Source organism: Medicago truncatula, chromosome 3, assembly GCF_003473485.1.
Source record: "Medicago truncatula cultivar Jemalong A17 chromosome 3, MtrunA17r5.0-ANR, whole genome shotgun sequence".
Classification (NCBI taxonomy): domain Eukaryota; kingdom Viridiplantae; phylum Streptophyta; class Magnoliopsida; order Fabales; family Fabaceae; genus Medicago; species Medicago truncatula.
The window spans coordinates 41484316-41499206 of record NC_053044.1 but is presented as its reverse complement, the minus strand read 5'-3'; the positions used below and the strand labels follow the sequence as shown (position 1 = coordinate 41499206).

Below are 14891 nucleotides of genomic sequence, written 5' to 3'. Positions count from 1 at the left end.
TGGGGAATTTTATTTTGGGTAAAAACTCTTGTCATTGAATGAATTGGCATACTATGGTTAAACTTAAATCGGTTGGAGGTTTAGGTGTTTGTACATCTAGGAAGACAAATACAAATTTGTTTGGCAAGCATGTGTGGGTTATGATCCACAATCAAGATAAGTTATGTATGCAATTGTTGCCATCCAAACATGTAAAGATACTCATATCATTCATGTGGTTATCAAAACAAGAGCTTATTGTATTGGGAGATCTACCTTCAAAACATCAAATCAATTTAAAAAGATGTTATAAAATTCGTATTACATAAGGAATGTTTATCTTTTGAATGATCATTAAATGGCTGTTGATATGGTTTGCAATTGTGCTTCTTATGTGCAAGTCTCATTCACCTTACTTTAACTCAAGGACGTGTTTCTTAACGAGAGTTGGCAATTTCATCATTTACCCACCACTATCACCCATTATATTAAGAGCATCTTCATTGATAACAACTATGCAGACATCTTAATTTAGGAGGCTGGTGTCGATGGAATTCATTAAGCTAAATCAGGTTACAATTGGATTAAAGTTCAACATGGTGATCATGACATAATTGTGAAGTGGAACAAATTGTAAAAGCTTAAGCTCCTTAAAAGTATTTCACTTGGTTTTCTCTATATGGAAATGTTCCAATCATTTATTTGAGAACCATGAGACTTTTGGCAACTAATTCTATTCGTAAGGTATGCGAACAACATGAAGAAACTCTAGTCATTATCTTTGTGATTGCATATCAACAACGACTACTTAAAATATCATCAATTTTATTGGTTCTTCAGCTTTATTCGCTGGGTGTTGCACTGAATGGTTGCAACATTACCTTTTTTTTTCTTTCCGAACAATATTAAATTTGCAGTCACCTGTTGGTATCTTTAAATAAATTTTAGTAACGTATGATCTTATTGCGATACTGCATAATATATGCAGGAGACAAAATTCAAACAATGGACACCCCATTTTTCATCTTAAAAATATTAATTTTTAACCACTAGATTAATCAACAAAAAAAACTTAAAAAATCATCAATTCACAATTCTAACGACACATCATCATCTCTCTTAAAATTAACACCATTTTGATTGACATGTTATAATATTAGGGAAGAAATTTCTAATATACAGGGATGAATCTAATCAATAATCAAAACTTAAGACCTAAACTACTCATTCACTCAAACAATACATCTTATGTTTTTATTTTATTTTATTAAAACACCATCTCACTATCTTTTAAAAACTCTCAAATGTTTTTTATATTAGTTAGGAACACTATATTTTATATGCAGATACCATAGTTCGAATCCCGAACAACCTATATTTTTTATTCATTTAAAAAAGATGAATTTCTAGCCACTTTATCTTGATAATACAAATGGGATGCTTCCGTCAAATTTATAAACACACAATTCCAATGACACATCATCAACTCTCTTAAAATCAATACCATTTTGACTGATGTGTTATAAATGTAGAGAAGAAATTTTTAATATACAAAGATGAGTCTGATCAATAATCGAAACTTAAGACCTAAACAACTGTCATTCACTCAAAGAGTATATGTTATGTTTTTTTATTATTAAAATATCCCCTTACTATCTTTTGAAGACTCTCAAACATTTTTTTTATATAAAATAAAAGTAAATAAAAAGTATATTTATACGTAACCTCTCAAAAAATATTATATATATTTGGTCAAGTAAATTTTTTTTGATAAGTTTTGGTCGAGTAAAATTCACTCATCCAATACATTTCTTAAAAAAAGTGTTTTAATAAATTTTATAAAAATAATTTGATTTCTTAGTTTAGTTATTATTTTTTAAAATAAATCTCCACAGATTAATCGCATCATTTTCCCTCCGTGTTAACATTTTGATGGATCGTTCAGGCGAAGGAAAAAGGGAGGAGGAGCTTGGTTTCGAGCGGCTCGCCTCATTCGTGTGCGAATGCGAGCCTTTATCCCAGGAAGATCTTGAAGCCATTGACGCCACTCTTCAATCTTCTCTCCCCAAACCCAGCACCACCAACAACAACAATAACAAACGCCCCTTCGCCTCTCACTCTCCCCCTCGCCGCAGCAGCCGCCGACGCTTACCCACATCGCTCATTGCTCTTCAACTCCCACCTTCTCTCTCTTTCTCACCTTCTCCAGGTCCCCCCATTTATATATGAATGAATGAAATATCTTTATTGATTACTTTACTTTTAATAATTGTTTATATTGATTTCCAGTGTATAGGAAGACTATCCTATATCTTTCTCATTGCAAAATAAAACTATGGATAAATTTCTATAAGTAGTTAGTTCCTTTTGGTTTTATGATAAACTTTTGACATGTCTTTTTTTATTGTTGCAAGGCCATTTAAAGACGAGGTTGCCTGTAATGAAGTTTTGTGGGAAAATTATGTACAGTAGGACGTTTACTGATGTGGAGAAAGCTGTAACAAAGTTCCTAAAAATCATTGAAGAAAAGAAAAGAGACATGATTCAAATTCCAATCGGATTTGACATTGAGTGGAGACCCACCTTCAAAAGAGGTTGGTTCGGTTTCTTGTTATGTTTAAGTAGTTGGTTATGGTATTTATTTACCTAGTTGCATCTACTCTATTACAATTTCTGCCTTTAAGTAACAATATTGGCAATGTGTGTGATATTGAGATGTTTTAGTTGATTTAGTATGCAAACAAGAGTGATGGAAGTTGATCAACTTGTTTTGGTTTGGTATTTGTATCTGTTTGGGACCACGGACCAGAGAAACAACTAGGTTGATAGGAATTCCAGTAATGAAAATTCGATGATTTTATTTGTTGAAGAACCTCAAGGAAGAAAACGTCCTTCCATGGGAATATCAGTATAGCACACTTACAACTTACAAGTGCTTTAACAGTTTTCTTCTAGTCAATTGTTTGGCCCTTTACTCGGTCACATAGCTTATGGATCTTCTATCTTGTAATAGCTTTGTTGCAACTTGCAATGCCACCTATGTTCTTATATTTTCAGCAGAACAAACGATTTTTGTTCTTTTGTGACTGTAAAACTACAATACTTTAATAGCATTGATTACCACAACTTCAAATTACTGAATCAGTATTGTATGAAACTTCTACAGGTGTTCCACCCGGGAAAACAGCAGTGATGCAGATATGTTGTGACACTAATCATTGTCTTGTTCTTCATCTAATTCATTCTGGAATCCCTCGAAATCTACAGCTTCTACTTGAAGATTCCTCAGTTTTGAAGGTTTCTATTTACTTTAAACTGGATTTTATTTTTCTTGTTTGTTTTCCTTTCTATCCGTAGGAACTAATCAATTGTCATAATTTATAAGTAATTCATTTCATATGATGTTTGACATTTACAAGGTTGGAGCGGGGATTGGCGGTGATGCTTCTAAGGTTTCGAGAGATTATTTCATATCCATTAAAGGTGTGGAAGACCTTTCTTATCACGCTAATCAAAAGCTAGGTGGAGGTCCGAATAAGTGGGGTCTTGCATCTTTGACCGAAAAACTTCTATCAAAACAGGTTCGCTTTGAGTTCATATTTCTTAAAAACCGATTGGATTGTGTACATGGGATTTTGACTAATCCAAAATTCTTCAAACACCTGATGGCACAAAGAAACTTTTTTATGCCCTTCCAAAACTGGCTGGTTAACATGAAAACTGTTGGCACTTCAATGTCCCAAACCTGCTCACCATTCTTATGTTATATCTGGTAGTTTCCTTTGAAAGTTTCTTCGGCCTGTATCTAGAGATAAGGAAAACGGACGCTTTCTCCCCACTAAACGAATGGAATGTTCAATGCTTTAACTACCTTTTGGGGAAGAATTTATTTTTGTATTATTATGACAGGGAGTCTATGTAGGTTTAGTTGTGAATAAGTTTTGAATTCCTGCAATTACATGTATATTTTGCTTGAAATCACAGTCCAGCTCTAATGCCACATATGACCTACCTCTCTATCCGCTTTAAAAAAATGTGCTAGTATTTTTGTAATGTTTGTTCATTAATCATCATCTATTTAAAAGTCCTGCAATTATAATAAGTAATATTTTTTCGCAATAAATATTTCCAATTACTGAGTAGTAGGTAAATAAGAGTTTTATGATAAATCAATATATGCATATATTTAATTGCACTTAAGTCACATTTGATAGTTCAATTCTGAATAAACCAGAGTTTTGTCCCTTGCAAAATGCTGATTAAGTTCTTCAAGGGGAGAAAGGTTTTGTAAGATGAATATAATTTTTAGACATCATCAGAACTTTCAAACGACAAGAATGAATGTCATAACACAAGTTATATATTTTTCTCGTTTACCATTTTCTTCTCCACTAGTCATCTGTATTGTTGCTTTTGTACTAAATAGAGATAACAATTAAAAGATTTAATTCCCATGTGTCTGCTTGATTGTTTTCCTTTCTTTAGTACCCATTTTCCACCGTTTTTTATTTTCTTTGGCCTTGCGGAGAGGACACAAATGTGAAGGAGTTTCACTTTCAACTGCTTTCTTGAAAAACACAAAGAACTATCTATATTGATATGATATTTACCAAGCTTATTTATTTTTACAGCTTAAGAAGCCCAGCAAAATAAGAATGGGGAATTGGGAGACTCCTTATTTGTCAAAGGAGCAACTAGAGTATGCTGCCACAGATGCTTTTGCTTCTTGGTTTCTCTATCAGGTAATAAGGAATTCTTTGATGGTTCAGATAAGTGAGAGCTATCATCATCATGTCATGATTTGATAGAGTTTGGTGATCTACTTGAAGATAATAAGCTTATATTTTCATTCTAACTAAAAATTAATCCAGTTGCAGGGGATTGGCTAGAAACTTAAGTATGAGATAGGATTTTTATTTCCTCTTCCTCCCTTCCCTGCCTTCCACCCTTGCACTTGATGCCCTCTACCATTACTGCTGCCCATGCATCTTCCACCACTGCCACTGTTGCCATTAGTGTACATCACTCCATGACTGCCGTCACTGACCACCTTTCACCATTGCCACCCAACACTCTCCATCATCATCGCTGCCACCCTGCACCCTTCATCACTATCATCCTCCATCTCTTAATCACTCAAACACGTGATATAACACACAATACTATACAGTGGACTGCCTAAGATACAGCACATTTAAAAATATAAGAACTTATCAGACTCATATATATCCTCTTTAATTCTTATCCAACTCTCTTAATCTATTTGTCCTTATTTTATCATGTCGTCGTACGAGTCCTAAATAGTAAATTCAATCAATCAACAAATGATTTCCAACCTCATCTTGTTTTCAAACTTGTCGATAATATCGTTATTGTTGCTAAGTTATAGCCAGTAATACAACCATTCTTGTATACTTTTGCAGACTATTAAAGATCTCCCAGATGCCCAGGAAGTTGCCGACAAAAGTATTGAAGTTGATGGTGCACCACAACAATGACCGTATCTCATGTCTGTGTAGTGTGTACCATAATTCATTTAATGTAAATTACATTTAGTTATTATTTATTATGTACTAAATTAAACGTCTGTTGTAATTTTATGAGAGTGTCCCAAGAAATCAAGTCTACTGGATGATTCAGTCCCTTTTATGGCCGGTATTTTTAATTTAATTGATAGTGGATATTTCATTCACTAAGAAAAAGGAGATCAAACAAAATTACAATTTTGTCTTAAGAAATATTACTTGATGTTCATTTCAGTGTTATATACTGAGCTCAAAATATTCAACCTCTTTGTTATATACTGAAGCGAACAAAGATGAGTGAGTGTGTGTGTGAGGGGGTAGGGGTCGCAATGGGGTCTAAAGAATTGGCCGCTCTTGCTGATAAATGAACAATCATATTTGTTTGTCATCTAATGAACTTTACCACAGTTGAAATTTAAAGAAATAAGATTTTTAACACTATTAATAATACCCAAATTCTTTAAATGTCATTGGAATTATGTAGTGGAAACTTTACTCTTCCACACAAGTTCATATGGAATTGAATTCAAATTGTTTTTGTTAAAAAATAAAATAAGTTTCATACTATTAATATTAACGATCAAACACACAAAATTTCATAAAACTTATACGAAGTATTTGTAGCTATGCTATCTTATAGACGCTCAATTATATTTTTAAAAACTGTACCATCCATTTACTTGACGTTATTTAATCAAGTATCAAATAATTGCGAATATTATGAAAGCTTGTGGAATTGATCTATTCAATGAAAATTCTCAGATGTTTGGATTGATAAAATGCAATGTTTATGGTGAGATACTAAGCAAAGTAAATTTACACAAAGTTGATCACCAAGTAACTCTCTATACATAGAGACATATAATGAATTGAATTAACCAAATTTTGCATGTTATGATTGTGAAAAAAAAAATTGATTTGCGTAATTTTTTTTTTTTATAAATCACCCAGCTATAAGATTAATCAAATTAAAAAAGATTTATATTTCACTAGAATTCGAACTAAAAAATTTAGACCGTTTGATCAAAGACACGCAGTTCAAATGTGTCTAACAACACCCAAAGTCAGTGAGAAGTGTGACAAACGGTGAACTTCACCTCGGCTAAGTTTGAATCAAAATAAGAGGACACAAACTTTTATGTAGAATATAAGCATATATCAACATAGTGTGACACAAGTAATAGATATTTAAACATTTAGTCGAGAGTTTAATCACTGTCAGTGGACATGAAAAAACACTAATTTAGAGTGGTAATAATATCTTAAATAAATCTCAATTAACTCGAGAAAATTAGTCTTTACAATTGTGCATGAGAGACCTTTTTATCTAAAAAATTATGAGAATGGAATATGGATATGTACGATTGTACTTGTTTCTTGGTCTGAGTGTGAGGGAGAGGAAGAAGTTCACTTAACTTGTTTATTGGTTTATTTAATAAATCTGAAACTGAACTCAATTCAGTGAGAGAGCGGGAGATGCATGCATCATGGTCGCTTGCTTTGGACTTGGGTGAAAGCTGGTTGAGAACTGTATTTGTATATTACGTTTGCTATTAGTCCCACATCGGCTACGTCTTTAGCTTTTAAGCGTTTATATAACACACGCGAATATCTAAGCTTGTCCCTTCGGGGACATCCGATAAAATTGGAACGATACAGAGAAGATTAGCATGGCCCCTGCGCAAGGATGACACGCACAAATCGAGAAATGGTCCAAATTTTTTTTTGACTTTTTTTTTCCTTCAATTTCACACTCGTAAGTTTTCTCCGTTCAGGTATGATTTCTTTTCTGCATTTGGTTTTCAATTCCGTTCCTTTTCACTTAGATTTTTGTGTTTAGGGTTTTGTTTTCGTTTCTGTAAGTATTGACGAGGTGCTGATGACAATTTTCAAATTGTGGGTGTCTACTTCTAATTCAACCTGTATGTATACTCTTATTCCTATCAAAGTTAAGTTCTAGTTCTGATTTGGTTATTATAGATAATTTCATTGTGTTATTATTACGCATAGTTTCATTAACGAAAAGAGTGAAATTTTCACCCATTTTCCCAATAAAGGGAAAAGGAAAAATATTTACAAGTGTAAAAAAAATGCCTATTGTTCAAAATGTCACGACTAATCTATGTCAGTCTTTTGCAGCTGCAGCTCTATATCCCATTGAAGCGAGAAGTAACACGCAAGAAAACACCTTCGGTGCAAGGAATTGTGAGGCCGCCCATTGGATGATCATATCCAAATTCTTCCTCTGCTTGACTCAGCAAGTCTTGAAACGAAGTTTGATTCAAGTATGACATAGGGATCACAAACCGCTTCATTTCCTCTCCAAAGTACACTGCAAGATAGCTCTTTGGCACATTTGTGACTTTCAATGATGTTTGGCTGCTTCTAAATGAAGCCCTTACTATAGCTGCAGGTAAATGGAAGCCCATTTTAAATGTTTCAAAGAATAAGCTTAAGCTCTCAAATTTACGTAAAAAGTATTTATCTTTTGATGCTTCAGCGTGTGAATGACTTGTGATTTCTGTGAGGGAAATTAGTGTATTTATAGTCTTCAAGAGTTTCTTTTTGAATGTGTCTTGAGTTCTATTTTGTTGAAAAATGATTGTTGAAGAATGGGTTCCATGAGATTAGAGATCATATGGTATTGTCTTTGGATGTCTCTCTAAAATCCTCAATAAGAGTGCATATATAGTAAGCCCCCCCTTCTGAACGAAAGGTCAGTAGGGTACGACTTGGAAGTCAAATGAGATGGCTAGGTTTAACATGTGTTCTTCCTATTGATAACGTGGCTCAATGCCGTTGCTGTAGTGTGAATTCTAAGGTAGATACTGGCTAGTTGGCTCATAAAGGTTAGGAGGCAATGTGGAACCTTTATCAAAGGCTTGGTCAACAGTCAGAACATAGTAGTCCATGTTTGAACCTACAGGTAGCTGAAATGTTGTCTCTGAAAATTGAATTTTTAATTTCAACATACCTATATATTTCGTTTTAAATAATTGTAGTCTTTTGAAGAAATTCCAGTAACAACTGCTTTGACATGACCATAAGGAGGACTACGGCTAAAAACATTAACTTGACCAAAGTTTGTTCTATGATTTTTCTTCTTCTGCATATATGATAATTAGCCAGTAGAACCTTCATTAATGAAACTGCGGTAATTCAGCATGAAATAACTTCTTATGTACTACTAACTACTATTTAAACTATGCATTCTATGGGAACATGTGGAGTTGTATTTAATGTTCAATGGTATTTTTTATTTTCCTCCAAAGAAGGCCTGCTGATTTTTCTTACATAAGTATCAGAGCCAAATTATCATACAGTTAATGACTACTTCTTAAGTGTCAAAGTCCAAGTTCTCCATTTAAATTTGATAAACAGATGTAAGGAGGCAAGAGATCACGGTCTAGTTTGGATGAGTTTCTTGCTTTAAAGAATCGAGATGATTATTTAACCCGTGGTTCTGTTTTTGTATGTTTAGGTTTGACACTTCGCTAATATACACTTATATGAATAGTTAAGGCTGCAAGGAATTCAAATTAATGGATTGCCGTTAATTGCGGGTTTTAGGACAACTCCATGTGAATAGCACTGGAAGTCCATGCGATTCTGGTCTTCTCCACCTTCTTCAAACATCACAAGAAGAATCCAACTTAATAATAATCGGTAAGAACTAAGACGTTTTGTTATGTGATATATTCTTTTCATCATTTTAATTGGACTTCTACTGACTTGTTTTCAAAATTCTATCATGTACCAATTAAGTTGAAAATATTTAGGTTAAAGAAAGGTTTTTCTTTGAAGATTTATTTGTTTCGAGTTTTGTTGCATGTTTTCGTAATATATACCAATTTTGCATCACCATATCTACTAGTATGTAATAGACATTATCCATAAAATCAGTGCATGAATTGTGTTTGTGCAATGCAAGTATTTCAGGTGACACAAAAAACAAAAGATAAATTCACAAGAATATAGTTTTGTAAGGTTCTCATTTCAGATTTCTACTTGTACAAAAGAAATTTGTGATATGTACAAAAGTTGTCACAACTAGTCAATCCTACTGTGCGATGTTATCGATCATATGACTTTTTTGCCGTAAGAATTTAATTATAGGCCGTTCAAGCGGGAAGTTGTACGTAAAAACACATCTTCCTTGCACGGAATTGTAAGACCACCCATTTGATGACAGTAACCGAATTCCTCTTCAGCTTGGCTCAACAATTCTTGAAACAAAGGCTCATTCAAGAATGCTACTGGAATCAAGAACCTCTTCATTTCCTCTCCAACATACACCGCTAAATAGCCTTTTGGGACTTCCATTTGTTTGCTGGATGACTGACCTGCAGTAAATGATGATCGTCTAATACCAGGTAAGCGAAAACCCATTCTTGTTTTGTTTCTTCACGACTGAATGATCTCAACGAAGTAGTAGAAAAAATAAGTTAACTTGAGTTATGATGCTTTGAGGTAAGAATGATTTGTGTTGCTTGTAAACCCAATGATGAGTATATATAGACTGTGCAAACCAATTGTATGGTGAATGAGGTGTTCGATGGGTTTAGCTGGAGACATGGTTCAATAATGATCACATGGCACTGTCTTGGAGGTTTTCACTAAGGATTAGGCTTGTGAAAGAGACTTGTTTCACATGTTTCAGACAATCTCTAAACATAACAAGTATTTTGTCCTTGGGATAGGAAAACTGGTTGCTATTATTGTTTTAAATTCAATCAACCATGAAATATACTTGGAAGCTGTTGCAAGTCTGTATATGGATAGACTCATGCAACATGATTGAATTCCAATCTAACAATCAAAAGATCCACTGTGTTTCGTGTTTTCACTCTTCCACGGATCTAGCAGAATTTAAAATGTGTCATACTTTGTATTCTTGCAAACTTCACTGCGTTGAAAAGCCGGGTGTCCCAACTAGCTTGGTAGTTAGTTACATCTTATTCATAATTCATGAGGAACTTTCATTTTAAGTTCCTTACATTGTAGTATCAGTTTTTGTATTGGGATAAGTCGCTTCAGAGGTTTGTTGTTACCATAAAGCGTGAGCTTGTAGTATTTAATTCTGATAAGTGGACTCACAACCAGATTTCCGTAGTACAAAGTTTTATACGTTTTGCACAAAAAACGATCATAATTCATAAGGTATTTGGTAGGAAATGTGAATCGAACCAATTAGGTTTCCATCACACAGCCCACAGATGAGTGGTCGACACCATACCTCAAACTAACAGTATGGCCCATTTGTATCTCTTTATTATCAAGAAACAACAAATGTCAATCTTGAATAATGATTTAGAATTTTCCACAAACATTGTTGTCTATGTCTGCTAAATTAATTTTGTAGGCCGCCTACAGTTTTGTTATCAGAAATTTTTAGCCTTTGTAAATTGTAACGACCAGCTTTCTTAATGTGGGACATATATTTAATTATTGTCTCAAGTCTTGAGCAATCATTCAATCTTTGATAAAGACCTTATGAGAGTATCATCTGATTTCTTGTGAACCATAGTCTGCTTGTTGTCTATTGTCTCCAACTAAATCAAGAACCATAAGTTGTGTTATCAATGTGAACAGAACATGTTCCATGTCTGATGCATTTCTGAAATGAGTAGGCATTGTACAAGCTTTGAGTTTAACAGGAACCTTTCATTCCAAAAGTGGGGTTTTCACTCTTATTGAACTTATTGATCCTTAATACTGGCATCCAAGACAACACCATGTGATCTCTCATCTCATGGGCCCCGTCCTTTTAACAATTATTTCTCTAGCAAAGGGATTTCAAGAAACTCTTGTAAACTATAAATATAGTGTCCTCCTTCACAACAATCACAAATCACTCAAACAATCAAACTTATATACATTTATCTTACATCTGAGAAATTCATCTTGTTCATCAAAACATTTGAAATGGGTTTTCGTTTATCTGCAGCTATTAGACGGGCTTCATTCAGCAGTAGCCAAACATCAAAAGTATTGAATGTGCCAAAGGGCTATCTTGCAGTGTACGTTGGAGAGCAAATGAAGCGATTTGTTATCCCCACGTCATACTTGAACCAAGCTTCATTTCAAAACCTGTTGAGTCAAGCCGAGGAAGAATTCGGATATGACCATCCAATGGGCGGCCTCACAATTCCTTGCACAGAAGACGTTTTCTTGCATATTACTTCTCACTTCAATGGGCTATAAATCTTACACTAAAGGAGACTGACATAGATTAGCAAGAAAATTTTGTACAATAGTCATCATTTAGATTGTAAAGATTTTGTTTCATTTTCCTACTTTAGGAATGGTTTAGAATTGTCCATCTGAATGGAAAATTCATTCAGGAACAAATTATTTGTTATTATTTATTTCTAATCATAATGACAAAAGGCATTCAACAACTCAACGAGTTCCTATACGCTTCTATTTATAAATTATAAAACAGGTGATTCCTTGGAAAAAAAATAAAAAGCAATTATGAAACAAAATTTAGATTTCCTTGGTTTATTGTAATGATGACATAATGGTATGTGCTGTAACTAATATCAGAGCTCGAATATTCTTGCAAGTTTCTCTTACCTAGTGAAACATTCAACCAAACTGTAATAGTTGATAAGTTATATTCGATCTAAGCTCAATTTCTTTTACATGTCCTGTGCTTCTATCAACTGATTCTTCATCTAGGCAAAACAACTAAGCTAAAATAAATAAGAAAGCTCTTCCAACTATTCCAAGTTCCGTGGGATTCAATCACCAACTTACACAAACCCAACCTCTGAAAGCAAGCTTGTGATGATTATAAAGGGAATTTCTTATACTACTTTTGAAAACAGGGAATTTCTTATCCCACACCACTTGACGCTCTCATGCCCTATGGCATTTCGGATTGTATATTCCGAAAGCGTAAAATATGTTAAAAAATCTTCCATTTTCGGATTTTAGAGTCCAAAAATAGGACGGTCGAGAAGCTTGTGAAAAAAAAATTCACTAGGAAAAGAACCCAGTCCCACATTGAATAAAGATAAGGTCGGATGGCGATAAGATGTTATAAATACTAGCACCCCTCACTTACAAGCCGGTTTTGAAATGTTACGCTAGGTCCAACCCAAATTCTAAGAATTACCTTTTGCACTTATTGTTACGCTTAATTATAACGTTGGTTTATGTTATCAATTATTGGTATGTTCATTTCTTCATTTACATTTCACTTATCCTTATAGTTAAAAGAAAGGTTTGTATGGCCTCGTACTGTATGTGAAACAATTACCAGTCTTGGTACATGGCTTGTGTTTGTGCATGCAATGCAATTATTTGAGATGACACAAAAAACAACACATAAATTCACAAGAATATAGTTTCATAAGGTTCTCATTTATGATTTCAACTTAAGAGGAAACATCAAAATTGACAAAGAAGTTGCTGATGTACAAAAATTGTCTCAACTGGTCAATCCTACTCTCCTATGTTATCATTCCTATCTATGTTATCAATCATACAAATTTGTTATATCCTGTTCAAGACAGAAGCTGTATGTAAGAACATGTCTTCCTTGCAGGGAATTGTAAGACCTCCCATTGGATGACAATAACCGAATTCCTCTTCAGCTTGGCTAAGCAATTCTTGAAATAAAGGCTCATTCAAGAATGATATTGGAATCATGAACCTTCTCATTTTCTCTCCAACATACACTGCAAGATGGCCTTTTGGGACTTCCACTTGTTTGCTAGATGATTGACTTGCACTAAATGATGATCGTCTAATACCAGGTAAGCGAAAACCCATTCTTTTTTTGCTTCTTCACAACAGAATGATCTCAAAGAAGTAGTAGAAAAAATAAGTGAACTTGAATTATGATGCTTCGGGGTAAGAATGATTTGTGTTGCTTCTAAACCCAATGGTGGGTATATATAGACTTTGCAAACCGATTGTATGGTGAAGGAGCTGTTCAATGGGTTTAGTTGGAGACATGGCTCATTAATGATCACATGGAACACTGTCTTGGAGGTTTTCACTTAGGATTAGGCTTGTGAAAGAGACCTTCTTTACATGTTTCAGACAAGATCTAAACATACTTATCAAGTATTTTGTCCTGGTTTCTATAGAATTGAACACTTGGTGGCTATTATTGCTTGAAATCCAACGCATAATTAAACCATGAAATCTACTTTGAAGCTGTTGTCTCTTAAACCATGAAATCTACTTTGAAGCTGCGGTCATGCAGTTGAGCCAAACATTTGACTAATCACTAGCTAGTAATTAGGACATGTTTTGGATACACTGTTCAAACTTGCCATGCACTGCATGTTGAGCAAAAATGTGAAGGAACACAATAAAAACATTGGTATAATTAAAAAAACCAATGCATGAATGTTCCGAATTTTTCTTTTGAGAGTTTCCCATGCACTGCATGTTTTGAGCAAAGCACTTCTCATTGGGATGTTTTACCACTACAATCAAAACTTTGTCTTCTAAGAAAAGCAATTCACATTCAAAACTGGGGGTTCTATCCTCTTTTTCAAGTCCCTTACATTGCTGTCCATGTCTGCTAAATTAATTTTGTAGGACACCTACAGTTTTGTTATAAACTTTTTTAACCTTTGTAATAACCAAGTTCGTAATGTGCAACATACATTTAATTACTCTCTCAAGTTCAAGCAATCATTCAATCTTTGAGAAAGACCTCTTGAGAGCATCATGTGATCTCTGGTGAACGATAGTCTGCTTGTCCATTATCTCCAACCTGGCCCTTCAAAAACTAAAACAAGAACAGTAAATATGCACAGTTGATAAATAATGTTTGTTTATGACTGATATTTTTAGCATAATTCGTCAGGTCATTCATCAACATTAAGTTGTGTTATCAATATGAAGAGAACATGTGCCGTGTCTGATGCCTGTCTGAAATGAAATGAATAGGTATTGTACAAGCATTGAGTTTACCATGAGCCTTTCATGCTGAAGATAGGGTTTTCACTCTTATAGAACTTATTGATCCTTAATAGAGGCATCTAAGACAACACCATGTGATCTCTCATCTCATGGGCCCCGTCCTTTTAACAATCATTTCTCTAGCAAAGGGATTTCAAAAAACTCTTGGAAACTATAAATATAATGTCCTCCTTCACAACAATCACAAATCACTCAAGCAAACAAACTTATATACATTTATCTTACATTTGAGAAATTCATCTTGTTCTTCAAAAAAAACTGAAATGGGTTTCCGTTTACCTGCAGCTATTAGACGGGCTTCCTTTAGCAGTAGCCAAACATCCAAAGTATTGAATGTGCCAAAGGGCTATCTTGCAGTGTACGTTGGAGAGCAAATGAAACGGTTTGTTGTCCCCATGCCATACTTGAACCAAGCTTCATTTCAAAATTTGTTGAGTC

The 14891-nt window shown here is 34.1% G+C and overlaps 2 protein-coding genes, 1 long non-coding RNA gene and 1 other non-coding gene across 5 annotated transcripts; 3 read left to right on the top strand and 1 right to left on the bottom strand.

The window, feature by feature from the left end:
• Nucleotides 1-1751: 1751 nt before the first annotated feature.
• LOC112419948 (Werner Syndrome-like exonuclease) lies at nt 1752-5681 on the top strand. Its single transcript, XM_024778275.2, has 6 exons — nt 1752-2188; nt 2394-2573; nt 3146-3276; nt 3399-3560; nt 4611-4721; nt 5403-5681. Exons 1-6 carry the CDS (start codon nt 1912-1914, stop codon nt 5475-5477), a joined length of 936 nt encoding a protein of 311 aa, XP_024634043.1. The 5' UTR covers nt 1752-1911; the 3' UTR covers nt 5478-5681.
• A 1196-nt stretch (nt 5682-6877) lies between these two features.
• LOC112420397 (uncharacterized) lies at nt 6878-14877 on the top strand. Of its 2 annotated transcripts, XR_005645238.1 has the most exons (5): nt 6878-7917; nt 8986-9170; nt 13060-13270; nt 14338-14420; nt 14739-14877. It is a non-coding gene; the product is annotated as an uncharacterized lncRNA (long non-coding RNA). The 2 variants fall into 2 exon arrangements; XR_005645239.1 differs by lacking the exons at nt 13060-13270; nt 14338-14420; nt 14739-14877 and adding an exon at nt 11452-11474 and having other exon boundaries at nt 6881-7917.
• LOC11439471 (U6 spliceosomal RNA) lies at nt 7125-7227 on the top strand. Its single transcript, XR_003010773.1, has one exon. It is a non-coding gene; the product is annotated as a U6 spliceosomal RNA (small nuclear RNA).
• Nucleotides 9468-10127, bottom strand: LOC11438950 (auxin-induced protein X10A). The gene has a single exon (XM_003601629.4). The coding sequence runs from the start codon at nt 9891-9893 to the stop codon at nt 9615-9617; it is 279 nt and encodes a 92-aa protein (XP_003601677.1). The 5' UTR covers nt 9894-10127; the 3' UTR covers nt 9468-9614.
• Nucleotides 14878-14891: the final 14 nt, after the last annotated feature.